General features: G+C 37.0%; 1 protein-coding gene across 1 annotated transcript; it reads left to right on the top strand.

Annotated features, from left to right (window-relative positions):
- The first annotated feature begins 5,689 nt into the window (after positions 1–5,689).
- On the top strand, positions 5,690–16,346 carry LOC113402191 (AP-3 complex subunit beta-2). Its single transcript, XM_026642375.2, has 22 exons — positions 5,690–5,915; positions 6,153–6,260; positions 6,681–6,819; positions 7,346–7,506; positions 8,247–8,390; positions 8,469–8,574; positions 8,838–9,048; positions 9,990–10,099; positions 10,380–10,647; positions 10,738–10,846; positions 10,918–11,029; positions 11,126–11,372; positions 11,785–11,939; positions 12,427–12,524; positions 12,603–12,662; positions 13,094–13,211; positions 13,663–13,822; positions 14,131–14,333; positions 14,402–14,540; positions 14,685–14,794; positions 15,029–15,132; positions 15,931–16,346. Exons 1-22 carry the CDS (start codon positions 5,809–5,811, stop codon positions 16,079–16,081), a joined length of 3,120 nt encoding a protein of 1,039 aa, XP_026498160.2. The 5' UTR covers positions 5,690–5,808; the 3' UTR covers positions 16,082–16,346.
- Positions 16,347–16,619: the final 273 nt, after the last annotated feature.

Raw genomic sequence — 16,619 nt, forward strand, 5'->3', positions numbered from 1 at the left:
CTACAGCATTAGACACAGTCTCCAATCCTATACTAGTCAAAATGTATAATTTTTGTTAGTTAAGTTTGCCTACATCTTTTTATTTCCAGACAGCATTACAATTTAAGTTTTTGGGTTTTTCGATTATTATTTTTTTATGACCGGTATATGGTATCTATCTATAGCTGAATCTCTTTCCATGTATAAAAGAAAATATACATTTCACAAATGAAACTATTGTTCATATCTCAACGTATAATGTTCTAGAACACTCTACTCTGAGCTACTTTGTAACACAAGAACACGTTTAATAATACAAGAACGGGCTCAGAGATCTTATAAAGGTTATGATACGCAAACCAATTCGACTTCCTTTGAATGCATGAAGTTAAATATTTCGACAATAGCAATACTCTAGTGAAGTTTTATATTAATAAAAGCACTAACATCCAACAGACTGCTCAAACGTTGTATAAAGGAGAGCTCACACAGGTAAGGACAATGTTCTGAATTGATATATTGTTCGCTACACAAACAACAACGAAGGAAAATCACTTTTGTCTTGTAAATGACAGCTCATAAAATTATATTCATAGACGGACACGTCAGAGAAAATATGTATTTGAAATACATATATTTCAAGATTAAAACTAAGATTATAAGCAGTTTTTCATATTTATTATTACGTAAGTAAGTGTTACTTTTTGTTATTTCGTATTATTGAATGTGATTTAATAATATGTTGCCAAAAAATGGATAAAAGCTAAAGAGCATCTATTTAATACCTGAATTAAAATAAGGACGAGAGAAAGTGCATAGATTGATATTTGCCAGTTGATAGACATGGCAGAGATTAGGGCTGTCCAAAGTCCTAATTGTACATAAGCGATTAATATGTTTTAAGAATATATATAATTAAGAATCGATTATAATCATGCAATGGATGCATCCCTAGTTGAGATCTTGATATAAATTATACAAAATATATTGGAATCTTTGATGTTATGTCGTTATTGTACTTTTAAATGTATAATAAGTATCGCATACATCTTTGAGTATAAAAGAAAAGGCTGATACAAAATTCCGTTAGTGCGAAACGACATGTCCTTTTGTTAATACGTCTGAAGTTGTTGTCCCTTCAATTATTAATAATTAACATATCATCGAATTGTTAATTACTGCACACATCACTTGGAACATGAATTCGCTTTTGATTTTAAACTCGCTTTTAATTTTCATAATTTTCCATGCGCCTTTTGTTTAATAAGTAATTTGTGTAAAATATCATCAATCTAAACCAATTCCTAAATCTTGCTTCAATTTGTATTTTGCATTCATACGTAGTATACATCTTGATTTTGTCATGAAACCATAATGGAAAAATATTGAAAGATCGAAGTATTTAAACATCTCGAGTGAGAGCACCTTTAGAAGAAACTTTGTGCAATTTTCGAAGTCAACAATGTTTCGCAACCTGTACAAATCTTTCGCTAACATTCCTTAGTAGATATTTCGTATACTTCCTATTGCAACATTTATTATCGCGGATAAGTTGTTAAAATATTTGAAACTTTAGCGCGTTCTTCTGTAAATATATTAGCTTGTGTATTTATTTATTCATTTTATTTATTTATTTATTGGAAAAGTTACACCATCAACTTCTCACTAAGCACTTAAAATTAATATCTATTGGGTAACATACAAAGTGATACGTCTTTAAAGGTGTAAACAACATTAATTTAGGTGCCTTTCAGCGTCTACTGGAGCTACCACTTGGTTTTCATACACATAATTTGTGTTATTCATTAATCTTGTGTATGAGATGTGCTCGTCAAACTCTACCACACATTAATTTACCAACACACAGTGGATTAGTGTGATGGAAACAGCTCCAAACCTCATATCCAAGCAACCGAGAAGGCATTTGCCTATTGGAACACTTAGGGCTTATATCATAGCACAGTTAATCCCGAGCCTTACTTTAGATTACATAAAATCATAATATTCGACATAGTCATTTTGTATATGTACTCATATTGTAAATGTAGAATTTTGTATGTTTGGATGTTTGTAACTCAATCGCGTAAAAATTGGTGGACAGGAAAGATTTGTATGAAATTTAGAATATAGATAACTTATTCCCTAATTTTGTCGAGAATCGGCAAGAAACTCAATGAGCTGTAACTCTTTAAAAAAAGACATAATTGTTTAAATCAATTACAGCTATTTAATTTCTTCTGAGATATATATCCTGAAACCAAGTTATATACTTTACTAATAAGATTTTTATATTTAACATCTTCTTTGCTGTAATCCGAAAATAAACGAATGTGCGTAACAGGACGCCGGGGAAACGCACGCTTTTTTTATTTGACCAATGAGCGCGCACGATCCTAAAGTTCTTCAACTCCATTTTCCGAAAGGATATAATGTGAATTAAATTAAAAAAACTACAAAAATACTCTGACCCGAGGAGAACCGTCGAAAGAACGTCATCGTGTTTACAAATGTTATAACAGCGTTCAATGGGCATTTGGTTAAAAATACATAAAATTGTCTTTATGACCTCAATCTATTTATGATGAAAAAACAAGAGACCAATTAAAATACACCTTGTTACTGTTCGTAAGATTCTCAAACTTTTACATATTCCGAGATTGTTCCCGATATTAAATAGCTCGTTCCGCGAATATAAGAAAGAGATCGTATACCGGCGGCATTTTGCTACCCACGCGCTTATTAGATTTGTTTATAGAGACTTAATACATTATGTCAGGATATTTTAAGAATAATTTCTATTTCTTTATTGTTTTATTACATTTTAAGGTTATAAGACAATAAAAGATTATATATGAAACACAAATATTTATTTAGCCATTATAAAAGCTGTAGTAAACGTAATATTGTATCAATTATAATAATTACAATAAAACCAATTACCTTAATCAAAATATACTTTATTCAAGTAGGCTTTTACAAGCACTTTTGAATCGTCATTTAACAAACTATTTAAAGTAAAGCTACCACTGGTTCGGAATGTAGATTCTACCGGGAAGAACCGGCAAGAAACTCAGTAGTTACTCTTTTTCAATATCCAAAATACAGTCATGTTAGTTAAATACAATTATACTAACTTTTTATATATAATACTAACTTTGTATATTGATAATTGCAAAAACACAATTCATATATTCATCAATAATTTAACAAGCAATAACAATTATACTATATCACAAAATTATATCGTACCTTAAATGTTAGCACCTTGCTGCTCCAGGAAGAGTAAAGTGTAAAGTAAAAGTAAAAGTGTTCTGTACCGAGCTTCCATCACTTATATAAGCCTCACTACAAATCACGTGACTCACAATATTGAACAGAAAAGTCAAAGTACCCTCTTATTTAATATCAATGTTATCAACACAATTCAAAAATAACTTAAATTAAATTATTGTTTTTACAGAATTGATTAAAACATACAATACATAGTGTAAGCCTTGTTTGTAATTGTCTAATTATTTATTTATTTCTTACTTAATCTGAAACGCTCATAACAGTTGGTAAATCTTGATATACATATTGTTGAGAATACATGCTCTTGTTTATTTTTGATGTTACATAATTTTCCTCAATTACCGTACAACATGAAAGATACGGTAACGATGGGTAATTTTAATTGACGACTATGAGCGTCAATAGCGCGTTTGTACAAAATTTGCCACGTGCTAGTGAGACTTGCGCACTAAAAGTTCCGTAACACAAGATACCTGTAATTACTGAAATGACACGTCTATTTAAACATTCATCTATTCTGTTGATGGTTTCGTTTCGTTTATTCTACGGAAAGTTTATGGTTTAACTAATTCTACTTATATAATGTTTAGTTTGCCGGTATAAGGCGAAGTTTGAAGCTCGTATGTTATATAGTTCTTTAAATACAGCAAGAATAATATGCAATAAATAAAAGGAAAAATATTCAAAAAAATTATGTTTATTATATGTCATGAGGCTAGACTTACGCTGAATACTGGCTAGCTATTACTTATTATTAGAAGATCAATCTATGGCGTAGGCGTAGTCTTAGGGTACCCCAAAAAGGCCTTCATAATAATTACTATGTAAAGAAAAAATAACACATTATGATATGACATAACTTAAGCTTAGGTAAGAATGCTATTTTCTGACAAATTATTTGATTTTTATTAGTCTAATAGTAAGAATAAGAAGTATTTTTTCTTATTCATAATTTAAAAAAATATGAATCCGATTTACAAAAAATACAAGAATATCTAATTGGCTGCTAGATCTGGCAATTTCATTTTTTTCTATAAAAATACTTATAATGGAAATTATAAGTATTTTTATACGTGTATGAATATCAACATGGACGAATAAAAGATATATTCTATTTTTACAGAATATAAAATGTTAAAGATTTTTTAATTATTTAATTAATAAACATAATTAATAAATCGAGATTCTACTGTATTTAAGTATCCATATTTTGTATTTAATTTTATGTTATCACAATTCAAATTCGTTCCGGGTTTAATGTGGACTAATTATCTGATGACTTGAAGGATACATGAACCTATGTTACTACAGGCAAAATGGATATGCCATCTTAGTTCCCAAGGTTGGCGACCCATTGGTGAATAATAAATAAGGAATGGTTACTTGCCATCAGCCTATTTTGACGTCCGCCTAAACAAATATGTAAAAAAAAGAAGAACTCATTATTATAAATCCCATTCGTATGTATTGCATATTCCAAGAAAAATAAGCGTCGCGTTTCGCATAACAACGAAGCTGTTATTGAAACTTTGGAATTAAAATGGATATAACGACCGAAGTGTATTATTACAATGTTGTATTATGAATAAATATTTATTTATCTATAACTTTTATTATTTAAAATATAGCAAATCGCATGAAATACGTAAATCTAAGGTTTGTTTTAGTTTTGCACCTTCTTCGATTAAAATAAGCTATAGGAAGATATTTAGTAAATACAAACGTATCTTCTTACTTTCCTTTACTTAAAAAAGTTACTTAGGTAAAATAGATTAAAAATACTAAATAAAAATAGTATCAATCGCCGTTCAACAAAATATTTTTCATTCATATTTTGAAAGTGACAACCCTAATCTTATTTCTTCTACAAGTAGACCGTGCCGTTGTCGTTACATGGGAAAATCTCTACATCCCTAAAGCTATTTCCCTTGGAATGCTTCGAATAGACACGTACGAGACACGATTATTATAAAAAAAAGCGAAGGTACTCATAGTTCGAATTCTGCGGTACCTTTCTTGTTTAATAGATAAATATTATTCCGTCCTACTAATATTATTAATGAAAAAGATTATTACTTTTTTATTTATGTAATGTATATTCTAAGCTTAAAAATGGCTAAACTTATATTTTAGGTTAGAATTAAATTGCGAGCAGAGTTAGCTCATACCCTAAATTAAAGCATACGCCCTAACCAACCTAGTACCTGTCTTCCTCGCAAGAGGGCAACGCCGCTAGTAAGAATATAACAGCTAGAGTTAGATTTTGTAAATTAAACGTAACTTAAGTTGGCAATACTTTTTTTGTAATTCATGAAATAATATAGGTATTTCAGTAGTTTGCCTCTTATCACTTACATGATTGTATTAAATGTACTGTATATGATAACGAAACGTAGTTTTGAACTTTTGATAGTGACAACCTAAACGTCATAACGTCAATAGACAACAATCGACTTTCGATTTCGAAGTGGCGGAGTAAAATAATATTATTAAGTTTTGTAACAATTCATTGTAAGCATTCGTTTTTGAAAATTTAAAATGACAAGCACCTCTTCTTATAACAATGACAAAGTTGTCCAAGGTGAAGTGGAATATCCCGCTAGTGATCCGGCCTCAGGAGCTTTCTTTCAACCAGATTATAAAAAGTAAGTTATTTCATCCTAATAACTTGAATGAAGTAGTACAAATAATAACAAGTGTTATGTTATAATTCTCTTCATCTTCTTCTCCACAATTGATTTTAGTTATTTTCTTTAATCAGTTTCACCTTTAAGAGTAACCAAAACTTTCTTTTTTTGACTATTGGAATAATTTTCGGGTTGAATTGAAATGTTGTTTGTTTCCAAAACATACCCATTAAATTTGAATTTTAATCACTTCAGGAATGAAGACCTAAAACTAATGCTGGATGGGTCTAAAGATTCTTTAAAGCTGGAGGCTATGAAGAGAATCATTGGAATGATTGCTAAAGGACGAGATGCATCAGATCTGTAAGTATTTCAATCATAATTCTTCATATTTTTTAAATTTTAAATTCTTTGTCTATTTTATTTTATTACAATAAAGAAAAAAGAATGGTAGAAAGGCAGAGCATAATTGATAAAATCCTATAAACCAAATTCAGAGATTTAATGTTACTGAGGCATATATTTTACTTACCTCAGTATACATGACTTGTAAACCATGACAGCTAAACTATGAAATTAAGCTTTAGCTAATGATTTGCTTAAAAATCATCACTAAAAAAGTTAATTACAAATGCAAATAATTTATGTGAATTTATTTCTTATAAGGTTTCATGGTCCATTCACTGGCTGTATTGCAAAGTGGTTTATATTTTTTACAATGTTTCATAGGCAAAAGGAATAATTACACTGCCTCGAAAGTAAAATTTTAAAAATAAATTTCAGATTTCCTGCCGTTGTTAAGAATGTAGTTTCAAAAAATATAGAAGTTAAGAAGCTGGTGTATGTGTATCTTGTGCGTTATGCTGAAGAGCAGCAGGATCTTGCTTTATTATCCATCAGTACATTCCAACGGGCCCTGAAGGTATGCAGTTTTTATGTTTTTCATCTAAGATTATTATTATTAGAATTTTAACATACTTAGGCACTAATAATTTGGATTTTTTTTTATTTAAACACCATTTATTTTAATATAGCTGCTGGTAAAAATAAATTAGTTTATAGCATATGGCAATTGGTAATCAGAACAAAACTATGCATTTAATAGCTCCACTTAAAAATGAAAATATAGAGACTAAAATCACTCATACTCCGGTGCAAGAGTTTAAAATAAAAACCAGAAAAAATGTTTGACTTAGTATGACCAACTTGAAATAAGAACTCATATCTAGTTAAATAATATAATAAATATTATAAAAGATTTATTAAAAAATAATGGCATAAGACACAAACTTATTTAGCTCTATCAAATAAAACTGATAAAAAATCTACAAAGTCACATAAGATTTATTTCTTTTTTAGTCTATCTGTACTGGATGATTCATACCTTATAATGCTGACACTACCCATAAATGTTTAACTGTAGGAATTATATATTTGTTCTATTCCAGGATCCAAATCAATTGATTAGAGCGAGTGCTCTCCGAGTTCTGTCGTCGATTCGTGTACCAATGATTGTTCCCATTGTAATGCTAGCAATACGAGACTCGGCCAGTGACATGAGTCCATATGTGAGGAAGACAGCTGCTCACGCCATTCCTAAGCTTTACAGGTAAATTTGATGGCAAAGTGAAATAAAAAAAAAATGCTTAAACAGAATAATAAAAGATGCTCCTAGTATAAAAATAGTACTTGTCAGATGGACCTGCTCTTCCATGGTATAATGTGTGCACAAGGTTAAGCTTAACCGTCCAACCAACCAACAATTGAGGCCCTTAAGTGTCCTACTGGTTAGATTATAATGTGACCTGGCAATAAAAACGTACAAACACATAAAAATAAGTCCTCAGATCAAGCATTTTTCTACCCATTAACTTATCACTCTGAGCTTATACCTGATCTGGTTGACTTTAGTGTATATTAGTCATGAGCTACTTGTTCTATAAAAGTCATCCAGATTATATCGATTGATGTGTTGCTCTTCTTAAAACTAGTGCAGCACATATTAGTATCTCATTCTTCGTCGATTATTTTCCACTTGCACAACTTTGAAAGTGAGTCTCGTCTTAATATTACAATCAGACCTGTCTTAACCTAGACTGCAGGGCAAAAACACCTTGTCGGTAATGGTCAAGTCTGAGAAAATAAATGTACTCCCAGAGGGTCTCTTAATTTAAATTTTTTGGGAAGCTATATCGCTACCATAAGATGGAGCTAAACTGGGACAAAATGTACCCCCAGGGTCTCTAAATTTTTTGGAGGAGGCAAAATCAGTAGCACCAGATAGGTTTGATTTCAATTGTTGTGTATTTTATTTAGAGATTTTTTTAGCATATTATTCTTGTTTTCCAGTCTAGATCCAGATCAGAAAGAAGAGCTCGTCGCGATTATTGACAAACTGTTGTCTGATAAAGCACCTTTAGTAGTCGGGTCAGCAGCCATGGCCTTCACCGAAGTTTGTGGAGATCGCATGAGCCTAATTCATAGAAGTTACAGGTACTATTAGACACACGGTATTTATTTAAAAAAAAGTTATTACAGTATAAGGATAAATTTTATTTTTTATCTGTGTAGGAAACTCTGCTCCCTGCTGGCCGACGTGGACGAATGGGGTCAGCTGACATTGCTGAATGTATTGACTGTCTACGCCAAGACCTGCTTCCCGAATCCGAATAATGATGTTAGTACTCAATAGCAACTACATAATTATGTCTTCCACGTAATCCAGGAAATATAGGATAAAAAAATTGTAAGGATAGATCAGGAATAGTAACCGCATCACCAATTTGGTCAACAGAGGAAATCATGACCTGTATTATATTTTTGGAGGTTACTCTAAAACTACGGGGCTAACTCGTTTTTGCCCAAGATAGTATGTAATAGCTCGTAGTCCTGCGGGAGACCTGGCGAGTCCGATTACACAACCCGTGGTGCTCCTCGCAGAGCTACTCGAGCGAGAGCGACAAGCCGTTCTACGAGTCGGACAGCGAGGGCAGCGCGGGCGGCGCGGCGGGCGGGGGCGCGGGCGGCGCGGGCGGCGCGGGCGTGGACGCCGACCTGCGGCTGCTGCTGCGCGCCGCCAAGCCGCTGCTGCAGAGCCGCAACGCCGGCGTCGTCATGGCCGTCGCGCAGCTCTTCTACCACTGCGGGCCCGGTACGTACAGTGTTACGCTTTCTCTTTCTTCCTCTCTCTTTCTCACTCGGTTTACGTTGAGCCTCGGGGACTGGAGACTGCATTTGTTTTGCGTGCACACTTAATATACAGCCTTAACCTTACAAGTATATAGCTCAAATTTCAAGAATATTTTTGACTATCGATGATGTTTCTGAACAAATTTTACATATCATACAAAAAATATCTCCACATTTTGTACCGCTTACTACGTACGTACACACACACGTCTTCGTAATCTTTTTCTAATCTCCATAAGATTTGTAAATTTTTTTATGATATCGGTATGAGGATGTGCAAATGGACCACCTGATGGTAAGTGGTCACCGCCGCCCATAGACGATGGCGTTGTAAGAAATAATAACCATTCCTTACATCACCAATGCCCCATCAACCTTGGAAACTAAGATGTTACGTCCCTTGTGCCTGTAGTTACACTGGCTCACTCACCCTTCAAACCGGAACACAACAATACTGAGTACTGCTGTTTGGCGGTAGAATATCTGATGTGGGTGGTACCTACCCAGACGGACTTGTAATTGATATAGTCGAGTAACTAATCTCACATAGATAAACTGGATGAAAATTAATTGAACCTTGTTCATTGAACCTTGTCAATCAACATAAATAAAAATAAAGTTTTAATATTTACAATAGTATTTAACGGTGAATGTAAAAATCATCACCAAAATAGAACGATTGTTTTTAAATCCAAGTAATTTTATTTGTGTTTGGATTGAAACATTTCTACACAACACGATTCAAAAACAGTTCTCGTCGTCTAGAATTAATTGTATTGGAGAATATACACGATACATTAACCGACCAATAGTAAAACAGTCCCAACACAATTTAGATTCTCATTTGCTTATTGGCTTAAGCAAATGTAAAATCCGTTGTTTAATTTGTTTTATGTTATACAGTTCAAGAATTGCAGCCGGTAGCGAAAGCCATGGTTCGTTTGTTGCGAGCACCAATCGAAGTACAGAGTGTGGTACTGAACTCCATAGCCTCCCTCACGGTCACTAGGCGGGTAAGAATCTTTCATTTACACGCCATACATAACTGATTATTCATAATATACAACCGCAGATAAAATATTGTTGTTATTTGAACATGTTTTATTAGAGGCCATAAATAAATCGTCGTATTCAATGATTGTGTATAAAGGGCATAAAAATATTGACAAAATTTAACAGAAAATCTTGCTTATATTCTAATCGATGAGAACTTATAGGAGTACATATATTCCAATACTAGTCTTAACTTATTCCAAATTATTGAAACAATAATGACCTCAAGTCTTATCACAGTCAATCTTCGAACCGTTCCTGAAATCGTTCTTCGTCCGGAACTCCGACCCGACCCACATCAAGCTCCTGAAGCTGGAGATCCTCACCAACCTGTCGACGGAGGCCAGCGCGCCGGTCGTGCTCCGCGAGTATCAGACCTACGTCACCTCCAACGACAAGGCGTTCGTGGCCGCCACCATACAGGCCATAGGCAGGCTCGCCGTGGCCATCCACACCGAGACCGAGACGTGCCTCAACGGACTGCTGCATCTGCTGTCGAGCAAAGATGGTGACGCTTACGAGTTTTAATGATTATGCGAATCGGTTTCGCCGCCGCCTCCGAGCGGCGACACCGATCAACAGCGGCGTCCCGTTCCAGAGTGGGCCGTGTGCGAGGCCGTGGTGGTGGTGAAGCGCGTGGTGGGCGGCGGCGCCGCGTCCGCCCGCGCCGCCGTCTCGCGCGCCGCCAAGCTGCTGCGCTCCGACAGGTCGCGGGAGGCGCTTGTTCGTACTCATTCGTGTTCCTCGCGCTTGTTTCATTTCCGATGTCCGCCTGCAGGCTGGCCGGCAACGCCCGCGCGGCGGCGGTGTGGCTCGTGGCGGAGCACGGGGCGAAGCACCCGCGGGCCGCGGCCATACTGGCGCACATGGCGTCTAACTTCGCCGATCAGGTGAGATATCATTGATGGACGTGGAGTCATATTTTTCCTATCGGTCGTCGCTACGCAATCGCACGTGAACTGCATGCGTGCTTCGTCATCTCACAGGACGAGCTGGTGAAGCTCCAGCTGCTGTCGCTGGCGGTGAAGCTGTCGCTGACGCAGCCGGACACGCTGCCCATGTGCAAGTACGTGCTGGCGCTGGCGCGCTACGACGCGAGCTACGACGTGCGCGACCGGGCGCGCATGCTACGCCGCTTCGTGGAGCCGGAGCACGCCGGCCTGCTCAGCCAGTACGCCAAGCACATATTCTGTCCGGATAAACCGAAACCTACCGTGCACTGTAATTACAAAGGTGAGCTGTACTTGCTATAGATATAGAGAGCACATTCGTTAGTAATGTCGTTGCGCGGCTTTTAAGCCTGCTGAGCTCGAGATCCGGGGCTCATTTCCAGGTCAGGCAAATAAAAAGTTATCGAGTTTTTCTCCCAAGTAGCAGCCCCAAGTTTGTACATTTTGTAGAGCATTCACTCTCGATCCTCAGAAAGTGCGTTAAGTCCAGCGCCTGAAATTCTTCCAGTCCTTTGCAGCTGATTGGTCCCCCATAAGAAAGATCAGCTTGGCCGAAATCAGTGTTGGAGATACTATCTTCAATGAGTAATTCAATTGGTCTTTTTCAAGCCTCTCTGGTTACTATTTTATCAAATAGCAGTGGTAAACGTGTACCACCAATGTAACTAATAAAAAGTATTAATTATTAATTCTAGAACGAGACCAGTACACGGTAGGCTCTCTCTCCCAGTACATCGGATCGGCTGCTAACGGGTACCGGCCCCTGCCTTCAGCTCCTCGGGAGACCATTGCAGCAGAGCTTCGTGAAATTGCTATGCCAATTAGTACTCCTGTAGTTGAGGAGGGGCAGGTGAGGATTTTTTCCTATGGTTATGGGATACTGAGGCAAATAAAATGAGTGTCAATTAGCGAGTATTTCCATCACTAGCAATGAATTCCTTTAACATATTGTTCTCTTTAAAAACCCCTTCACGCAGCAACAAATTAACTGATCGATATAGTTTTCTTTGGATAAATACAGCTTATAGGCCGAAGACTGATTGCTTTACCCCCAAAAAGTCACGGAAACTACATTTGGTTGATTTTTCAAATATTTAAAAGGGTGTTTTATACTTTTACCTTAATGTAAGCAATAGCCTGTAAATGTTCAACTCGGCTTAGGCTTTATCATCTCATAAGAACTTTAGTCTAGCGCTCCTCCGATGCAGCTGCTTAACCACATGTCGAATGTAGTTAAGCCATAATCCAATACCATCAGACTTCAACAGCGCTGTGGAACAATATTTAAAGAGGAGAGGTTCTTTGAACTTTAGTTATAATTTAATTTTAAATTTTAGAAGAACAAAAGCTTCTACTCGGAGCCAGACAGCGACGGCTCAGGATCCTCGTCATCAACCTCGACCGATTCTAGCAGTTCGGAGGATTCTTCTGATGAGTAAGTATTACCTTTGAGCCGAGCGGTTAGACAGAGTTTCGTTATTGCCGTCAGCTAAAGCTTTTCTTATTTCTTTAGGGAAAAATCAAACGATGCTGAGAAGAAAGAGAATAAACCTAAAGAAACGAACAATTACAAGTAAGTTACTCCAATTAATAATAATAACGTCATCGTAACATTTAAAAAATATTTATAATCGACCTTGAATATTTAGGTTGATATAAATACCATTATAGAATTTGTATCAAATCAAATTATACTTTATTCAAATAGGCTTTTACACGCACCTTTGAATCGTCATTTAACAAACTGTTTAAAGTAAAGCTACCACTGGTTCGGAATGTAGATTCCACACAGAAGAACCGGCAAGAAACTCAAGAAACTCAGCAGTTACTCTAGTAGATAGTAGATATTCGGTAGATAGCAAGCTTGATCCACTTAACGTAAATGAAATCGATGTTATTAAAAATGTATCCTATTTATAAGACATAGGGTACGTTTTCCCGTGGCATATATCTGTCATGAGAATCCGGTCAGCCTCTTTGGGCTATACACTTTTCGTTCGACAGATCATCCAATTCGGACTCATCGGACTCTGAGTCTGATAGCGACACGTCGTCGAACTCGGAGAGTGAGACGGCGAATTCGGAGAGCAGTGAAGACAATAACAAGAAAGAAGATCAAAAGGTATCGTAAATAGAAAAGATACAATTGAACGCTCAAAATGTAAAGCCATAATAATAATAATTTTTTTAATTATCAAACGATAAAAAAAAAAGAAAAGTAAGGGCAGAAGCTTATACTTTAATACAATACAAGTCAAAACATTAAAAGCTGAAATTGCGATGGCTGCACTTTGAGGTATGCTTTGTCTCAAGCAAACATTTGTAGTTTTAATATTTCTTGGTAAAATAAACATGAAATTTTCGAGGAAGGTGTGGCCGCTGTGTAGGCATTTGTCTTGGAGATTTATGATATTGGAATTAAACTACTTCTATAAAAGTTTAATTCCAACAGGTGGACAAAGATTTCACTAGTTAACAGCACTTTTACATACCAATTATACGTTGTTTTAAATACCAATTAAAAATGTAAATGTATCCAGAACAAGAAAGATTTGCTGTGTGTATTTCATTAGGAAACACCAAAATCAGAGGCAAAGGATAAGAAGAATGAGAAGTCGAACTTAGAATTACTTTTGGAACTGGACGAAGTTGCCAGTTCTTTGCCGACCATGACGCCCACTTGTGGGGGATTCTTATCCCCTCCAACGGTTCCACCTGCTGGAATTGAAGACGGTTAGTATTTATTAAAACAATCTTATACTTTACCGAAGTTAGCACCACCTCGGAATGGTAAATATTTTATCAACTCAGCTTATAATTTTAGGAATCACAAGGTGCAGTAGATTCTTCCTAAATAGCCATTTATATTCCAAACGCTAAATATCGATATCGGCAGCGCTCAGACACATACATATATAAATCGGGATCTAGACCGGAAGGGAAAGGACTGCAACTATTAGGTCTCACCTAATAGATGCCCTCCAGCCTAGATCAAACATACAGCTACGCGAAGCTCTGCTGGTATCACCCGATCGTTCCAGCGGACGGCATCACGCCGGTGGGCCCGGCGCTGGCGCCGCCCACGCGCACCGAGGTCGTGCCGCGCGTGACGTCACGCGGGCTGAGCGTCTCGCGGCGCTGGACGCGCGCGCCGCACCTCTACTCGCACAAGATGTGCGCCGTCGAGCTCACCTTCACCAACCACACGCCCGACGACATCGACAACATCCGCGTCAGCCGGAAGGTGAGCCGGCCGCCCCCCGCACCCCCGCTCGCACGAGACGACATCCTAAAGTGGAATATTCTCCGCAGACGCTAACAGGAGCGCGCGCTGTCCACGAGTTCGCGGCGATCCCACGCCTGGGCGGCGGCGCCAGCGTCACGGGCACGCTCGGCGTGGACTTCGCGGACACCATACAGCCTGTCGAATTCACCGTCATGAGTTCGTTGGGTGAGTGATCTAGGAGATGGAACCATTTGTGGAACCGATTCATTGCAGGATTGGTCTCATTAAAAACTTGTGTTTATATTTTACATATTTTTTCGGTTATCGCCTACTATATACAGTAATAATTATTGTGTTCTCCGCTGCCAGGTGAGGTGAATGCGTCGATCACTCCGCCGGTGGGGGAGTTGATGCGCGCCGTCAGCATGTCGAGTGCGCGCTGGGACCGGGAGCACAAGGGGCTGCGGGGCATGACCGAGGTACACACGCGCACATAAACACATGTTAGCCACTAGTATACACCCACTTATTATCACCACACAACAATACTTACTATCGTTTTGATCCGGTTTGATAGGTGAGTCAGCCATTGTAACCAAGGCTGGTTCGAACGTTACCGATGGAAGGGATTGTTAATGTCGCGTACTTACAAAACTATTAAATTCGGTATCTATATGACAATATAAATTAAGTGCGATGTTTTCCTTGGTCAGTGTAATAAGCAAGCTGCGAAACTGGAAAACGAGCAAGCCGTGTGCAAGCGAGTGTTCGAGACGGCCAACGTGGCCGCCGTAACGGCTACTGGGAACTTTCTGAGGTAAATATAAGGTTTCGGAGGTATAATACTATATAGCAAAACCTGGAATCTTACTAACGCTGTAAAGAATTTGAGGTGCCACCTAGCGACGAGTTATAATAGCCGGCATGAGTCGTGAGCACGGACGGGCGCACACCACTGGGCCAATTAGACCCTGACCCACTGGGTCAGGTCCCACTGGGTCAAAACTCATTGACACGGTAGCTCCAAGCTACCGATGTGGAAACGCCTGGGCAAGAAGGAACACCCCAAGACCCGTACCCGGCTTGACCAGCAGGCCAAGCAGGATTAATCCGCTCTTCTACAGATGGTCAGTAGTGGGACCAAGTTCTTTTTCGGTGAAATTACAGCAGCCGAATGACAAGTGAGAGTCCAGTAGACATGTATCGACTGAAGGGCCAATCGCGTGCAGCCTCAGCATCCACAGCATCCCCAGCTCCTTCGTTCCTCCAAAGAGACCTAAAAATGTACTACTGCGCAGGTCGAGCTTGTGCACACGACGCGTGCCGCTTACTATACAATACTAGATACATATATTATGATATATGTTTATAGATCAGGTGTTAAGTGCACAAGTATATGCTCAAACACAGATACTATGTATATGTATATACTGATAGTTCGATATGACGGCTATCGTAGTGTCGACCGGAAAAAAAGGCAAAACATTGACGGCCTCTCGTGCTTGTGTGTCTCGGTAACACAAGAGTCTAACACCTCCTATATCCGATTAATTGAGAATCTTTTGGAAGAAATACTAAAAAAAATATATTTTAAAATATTAATATTAAATTTCAGGTTCGCCGGTCGAATGATGTCATCGCAAGATTTAGTTTTGTTATCTGTGAAAATAGACGACGAATCTTGTATGGTCACTGCCAATTGTTCCAATATGGCGATCGCTTCGATGTTAGCCAATCAAATCGCACAGGCCTTCGCTAGAGACTAAATAAAATTTATGTCACATTGTATATTTTTAATTAGCCAATATATTAGGAGTGTGTCGAAAATATTGAATTTTAATACATTTATATAAATTGGCCCCGAATAAGATCTTCATTGTTATTTTTAATTTTTTAAAAATTTACATATTGTTGTACTTTAAGTAGATATCTTAAATATTATGAGATGGCAACAATTTATATTTAAAATAAAAATGGCTAATAATTTATTCTACAATGTGCGATTTAATAATAACATATTCACCACTACACTATATTAAATATTTTCTTATTTTATTAATAAATAAATGTGAAGTAGACGAATTTGTAAAGCACTCTATTGTTTTTAAAACGGATCACTACGCTTAGTTATAAGCTGTACTCCTTATAGATAAAGTTGTCATTATATAAATATATCATAAACAAAGTATTTTATTTTAATCTACACTAATCTTACTACAAATATATCATAAAAAATATTTTAAGATTGTTATGCAAGCATAATTTTTCTAACATTGCTATATCCACTTTTTGACTTTTAATCAG

This window comes from Vanessa tameamea, chromosome 14, assembly GCF_037043105.1.
Source record: "Vanessa tameamea isolate UH-Manoa-2023 chromosome 14, ilVanTame1 primary haplotype, whole genome shotgun sequence".
Taxonomy (NCBI): Eukaryota; Metazoa; Arthropoda; class Insecta; order Lepidoptera; family Nymphalidae; genus Vanessa; species Vanessa tameamea.

Coding starts and splice junctions, on each gene's coding strand:
- LOC113402191 (XM_026642375.2), top strand. CDS start 5,809: ATGACAAGCACCTCTTCTTATAACAATGACAAAGTTGTCCAAGGTGAA. Junction 7,507..8,246: donor GCCATTCCTAAGCTTTACAG/GTAAATTTGATG, acceptor CTTGTTTTCCAG/TCTAGATCCAGATCAGAAAG. Junction 8,391..8,468: donor CTAATTCATAGAAGTTACAG/GTACTATTAGAC, acceptor TTATCTGTGTAG/GAAACTCTGCTCCCTGCTGG.